The 5,773-nt window shown below is 42.0% G+C and overlaps 1 protein-coding gene and 1 pseudogene across 1 annotated transcript; both read left to right on the forward strand.

Annotated features, from left to right (window-relative positions):
• The first annotated feature begins 1,367 nt into the window (after positions 1-1,367).
• Positions 1,368-2,424, forward strand: LOC147460031 (uncharacterized; annotated as a pseudogene).
• A 55-nt stretch (positions 2,425-2,479) lies between these two features.
• On the forward strand, positions 2,480-3,316 carry LOC147460032 (uncharacterized). Its single transcript, XM_086509944.1, has 5 exons — positions 2,480-2,556; positions 2,663-2,675; positions 2,794-2,808; positions 3,134-3,195; positions 3,265-3,316. Exons 1-5 carry the CDS (start codon positions 2,480-2,482, stop codon positions 3,314-3,316), a joined length of 219 nt encoding a protein of 72 aa, XP_086366070.1.
• Positions 3,317-5,773: the final 2,457 nt, after the last annotated feature.

A 5,773-nucleotide genomic window follows, 5' to 3' on the forward strand; every position in this document is an offset into this window, starting at 1 on the left:
TATTTATTGTTTTCTTCTTACACATCATCCAAGTCACTCTTCTCTTCTTCTTCTTTTATGCAAACTCAGTAGCAACACCAATGGCATGATCAAGATCTTCTCCTACACCCACGATACCAGCTTTACAACCATCATTGTAATCTATAATAAGTTTCCCAATCTTTGCCAATCAGTGGATGCAAGTCGAGGGTGTGTCTCCAGATGCAATGTTGTCTCATGGAGTGCATTGATTGGAGGATATGTCCAACAAGGTTAGGGAGGGAGATTGTTTTTCGCTTTGTGGGTGCCTTGGTCGTCATGTATGCCAAACATGATGCACTTCATAAAGCACAGAAAGTGTTTGAGGAGCTTCTTATCGGGGATGTCATCTCTTGAAATGCACCTAGTGCGGGGATATGCACAACTTGGGGAGGTCCACGGAATGGAGGCAAGGGTGGCAAGCATGGGGTTTCTCCTATTCCTCGGAGATGCAACCACTTTCACTTGCATATCGACAACATGGAAAATACCCAAAAAGTTATCTGCAAAGACGCATGTCGGCAATTGTCACAACCGTCACACACACATACACATGTATCGGTGGTAAGAGCGATCAAGAGCTAGTAGATGTAACTTTGAGTAGTACCCTTTTTGGCGTAGGCGACACTGAAAGTAAGAGCTGAGTCGCACCCTGTGCGAATGGGGGGAGTGGGATGAAGCAATTACCCAAGGTTAGTAAAGCCGCTTTCTTTGCCTCGGTTGTAGAAGCCCTGCTACAATTCTATTAGAGCTACAAGAAAGGGAGGGGACACGCTATATTTCTGCAGACTGTCGCTTCTCCTTGTTTCTCGAACCATCTCGCCTTGCACCCCTCCCACAAATGGAGAACCTTGGGAAAGGGTTTTAGAGCCGAGTCGCACACAGTGTGAGTAGGGACAGTCGGGGGAAGACAGGGATTCAGGTCGCACCCAGCGGTAGAATATCAAAGGTCGAAATTGATAGAAAATATTGGGCCATTTTGATTGGGTGAGAAGGAGAACTTGCACCCCTCCCACAAATGGAGAACCTTGGGAAAGGGTTTTAGAGCCGAGTCGCACACAGTGTGAGTGGGGGAAGAGAGGGATTGAGGTCACACCCAGCGGGGTAGAATATCAAAGGTAGAAATTGATAGAAAATATTGGGCCATTTTGATTAGTTCTCCTCTCCCCGCCCTACGTAGACCGACGCACTATCGGTGTTTCTCCATCGCCGGGACCCCTACTCCCGCGCAAGCACAGTTTCTCTCTTTGAGCCTCTCTCTCTCTCTCTCTCTCTCTCTCTCTCTCTCACACACACACACACACACACACACACGCAATAAACATTGTGCTGCGAGTAGCAGCATCACCATGGAGGACGTGTGTGAGGGCAAGGAATTCAACTTTCCGATACAGGAGGAGAAGGTCCTAGCCCTTAGGAAGAAGTTGGCTGCATTCAAAAGACAGCTGGAGCTGTCTGAGGGCAAGCCCAAGTACATCTTTTATGATGGACCGCCCTTTACAACAGGTCTCCCACATTATGGACACATTCTACCTGGGACAATAAAGGATATTTTTACACGGTTCAAACAGCAAATGGCTACCATGTGACTCGCCGGTTTGGTTGGGACTGCCATGGACTCCCAGTTGAGTTTGAAATCAACCAAAAGCTTAACATCAAGAGCACCAAGGATGTGCTGAAATGGTTTGATCTTGTGTGGATCTTGTGCGCGGAAACGGTTTGATCAATAAGCCAGTAAATGGATCTACTCAAACCAGTGGGTTTGACTCTACAAGGCCAGTTCTGGATGCTAAGTAGAGGGCATCCTCTCTCCAGAAGAGGTGTGCTAATTATGGCAATGGCAGGCAATAGCAGAGAAGCGAGGGATCAGATCTAGCTACGACAAAAAATGGTCTTAGCAATTGTGTCGAGAATGTCATTGTTATGTACCACACCACTAATGGGACTGGTGTTATGTGTGAGGGCAATGGTCTAGATTGCAACAAGCCTAAGTCTGAATGGCCTCGGATATCCGTTAGCCTTTCCCGGAAAGAGAAGGAGGAGGATTTTCTTCTTTTTAAAGGCTCAAAACTTCCACAACGGCCTAAGAAATGGCTCAAAGTGGTGGAGAAGGCTGTCTTGGTAAGGCATCTTGCCAGTTAGAATATCTCATCAACACTGTTGAGAGTGTGTCTTAACTGTAATTATATCTCCTTGCAGTTTTGCACTCCAGGAAATTGGCTAAGTGATATCTCCCGTGGTCGTTACGATGTGAGAGAGAAGAAAAGCACAAAGATGGTATGTCTTTACAAGTCTTGAGAAGCAATTGCTCTATTTTCCTACTTTTTGCTTTAGTTATAGGTTTCTTCTTTGCAGAAACCTTGAGGTCTCAAGGCTATGGACAGTGCAGAATTGGACTCAGAATAGCTTTTGAAATTCAATCAGAGTTTTCAGCTCAAAGAAGAGGTTTTATATTGGAGGAATGTATGGTGTCTCAAGCATGACTTTTGGGGTCGCACTCTTTGTAATGTTCTACCTTATGGATGGATGCACCCTCATGTAAAGTTGTGGTTGCATTTGTCCTCTTCTTCATGTACTCATCCCAGTGATCTGTAGAGCTGTCAGCATGTCTAGCCATGTTGATTCTGCTATTCTTGCATGACAGGCAGCTAGAGTCAGTAAGCTGAAGGCTAGGCTACCTATGCCTTCCTTTTAGTGGCACACACACTGACCAGGGTGCCACTAGGTATATTGAGAAATTGGAGCATTCTCTTGTAAAGTTGAAGACAAAATCAGAGACACCTAGAATGGGTACTGCTCTGATAAATTTTGTTCATGATGTGAAACTGAATTATATCTGATGGTTATATTCATACTAGCTTCAAACCCAACGCATTTTATCAAATTTGTGGCCTTCTTGGTTTTACATAGTTTCAAAAATGAAGATTCATAATCAGTGAAATAAATCTGTAGCTCATAGCTAGTTTGCAAGAGCCTACATGTAGAGATCAAGGACTTATAATGAATTTTAGGCTTTTGCTATCCCATCGAGTTCTCTGTGATTCTTCCTTTCTTCATGTATGGAGGACGATTTACTTATGGGCCATATGTGGTTTTATGTTTTACAATTGGCAAGCCTTGTGATGATTTTCAAAGAGATTTCTACGGAGTAATGGAAAGCGAGTTTGGACAACTATTGTAAGTGATTGAACATTATGCTCAACAAATAGATGTGCTCGGTTCTTGATCCATCTGTTTACTTTTCAGGTTCCGGCTTGATAAAACATCTAGTACATTGAATGCAAGGGGCTTGCTCTGACAAGGTCAAGCAAGGTTCAGATGGTATTGGGGATACAACTGTAGTACATACTATAGGCTTGGAGGGGCTTTTGCATCGAGTAAGGTATTTCTCTATGAGGTCTGTTACGTGCTGTTACTGGAAATGGTCGGATGACTTGTTTCTCACTCAGTAAAAGTTTCGATTGAAGACAAGTTTTCTATTGCATTTTGAGGCATGACACACAAGGTACTCATCAGCTGTTTGCACAAAGCTAGCTTCAGTGTTGCTGTGTATCAGTATATTACCCTCTACAACACAGTTATCAATACTAGGTCATTGGTATTTGAGGGTAGAAACGTCATTTGTCCCTTTCTCTTATTTGTACATTTGTCAATACTAGGTCATTGGTATTTGAGGGTAGCAACCTCATTCGTCCCTTTCTCTTATTTGTACATTTCTTTTTTCTTTGCTTTTTATTCCTATGTTATCCCCTCTAGAAAAATTGTCGTCAGCCTACCTCAATGAATAGATGAGGTGGATTCCTTGTGATTCGGTCTTCTTGGCTTGTTGAATCAATGTTGATAGTAGTTTCAATATGAAGAAGGTAAGGATTATACATTCTGTGCTTCAGTGACAGGAATGCAGGGGAAGGTGGGTGATTGGTATGACGGGGTGGTTGGTAGTGGCTACAACAGGAAGTACAAGATTTTACATCCTCTCTCCAGACTGGAGTATTTTCCATTATTTCAACTAATCTATTCTTGTAAATTAGCTCTCGAGTCTCCATCAATGATGTGATTTAGCATGAGCCTTCGGTGCTAATTGGTGAGAGACCGTAGTCATCCACGTGCAAATATTGACCCGTTCGACCTCCTTACGCCACTAGATGCCATCTGATGCACGTGCTTACCTCATGTCATCGGCCCGCGGATAGATTCCTGGAGAAGTTTTACGCGCTACCAACTCCTCCTTATTGTAGAAAAAACACACTGGTACTGGTGATAGTGAAAATCGATGCACTATGTACATGTTGTCCTACATGTACACATGTGGGCCCCACGTAACCACCTAGCTCTAGAAAATGGGCAATTCTTTATTTGATGCACCATGCATGTGTATGTACATATGCGCAATCCCTTGCTCCAAAAAACTCCTGACAATGCCTTATGGATGATTTGGGTGTTGGACAGGACACTACCAACACTATCTATAGTGACAGTCAGAGCGCATTGGCAGTTCGAGAAACCCAGTTTTTCATGCTCGCACAAAGCACATTGAGGTGCATTACCACTATGTCAGGGAGAGGCTCTCAGCAGTAGAGATCAACTTGGCTTATGTGCCAACACAAAACAACCTTGTAGACCTTTTCACAAAGATATTGTCTTGTGAGAAGCTTGAAGCTTTCCGCAAAGCTTTGGGCTTACTCCCCTTTATGGACTGATCATGTCCTCAGGGCATGGCACTTCTCTTTACTCATGTGCCAACTCTCGTTCACTGCATCACTCCAGGGGGGAATTTGTTACCATATACATGTGGTAGTGATGTGTGTGAACGCACTAGGACCGCCGGGGCATTTTTTCCCTCTTTAGGAGGTTTTTTCCCCCGAGCATTGTATAAACGCCCATCACTCTAGGGCTATCTATTGATAGCCGTTTTTTCGGCTCTTTGTAATTGCCATAGTGAGTTATCTCACCCTATCAAATCACTCAAACACTGTGGTTACCCTCACCCTTTTACTGTATATAGGTGCGTGTGAGTTAGGGGACTTTTCCCATATCTCCTTACTGAAATCAAAAACCCTCAATTAGCTAGTCATTGGGCTAGTTGAGCCAAAAAAATAAAAAAAATAAAAAATATATAAGTATATTATGGCCCATGCGTATGTAAATATTTCTTTGTATATAGGGCCTAAATAAAAGATTTTTTCATAATTATTTTGGTATTTATTTAAATATTTCTACCTAGGTGTGTGTTATTTATGCTATGTACATTGCCTCACCATTACCACAATTTTTCTTACCATTTTTCATACTCTTTATTCCATATAGAAATAATTTCATGTAAGCTTCTCTTATATTTGGTGTAACTCCACCCCAACAAAAATCCAAAAAAAACTAGTTTATTTATGTGTATATTTTTTTCACTATTGTGATTTTTTCCTTCCTACATCTATTTTGTTTTTTTTCTAAAAAATTAGAACACCAAAAATATTTATCTTTTTATGATAGCCTCATAATGAGAGAGATTTCTTTTGACCCCTTTATATTTTTCCACTTATATTATTTATATTTGACATGTACATATTTTTTAGACCCCTCAATATTTGATTTTCTTAGTTGTACTATTCACTTATATCATGATCTCAATAATATCTTCAATTATAGACCTACCAAATAAGGTCAATGGTAGGTGGCATGCATACATGCACTGTGGAGGCCCCACTCTTGGAGGTATTCAAAAGAATCATCCAAAGAAGGACCCCACAAGGACCTTGTG

This window comes from Adiantum capillus-veneris, chromosome 4, assembly GCF_014529385.1.
Source record: "Adiantum capillus-veneris isolate H3 chromosome 4, ASM1452938v2, whole genome shotgun sequence".
NCBI classification, from domain to species: Eukaryota; Viridiplantae; Streptophyta; class Polypodiopsida; order Polypodiales; family Pteridaceae; genus Adiantum; species Adiantum capillus-veneris.

Excerpts from the sequence above, each read along its gene's own strand:
- LOC147460032 (XM_086509944.1), top strand. The coding sequence starts at position 2,480 with ATGTATGGTGTCTCAAGCATGACTTTTGGGGTCGCACTCTTTGTAATG. Across the intron at positions 3,196-3,264 it reads AGCGAGTTTGGACAACTATT|GTTCCGGCTTGATAAAACAT; the intron begins GTAAGTGATTGA and ends TTTACTTTTCAG.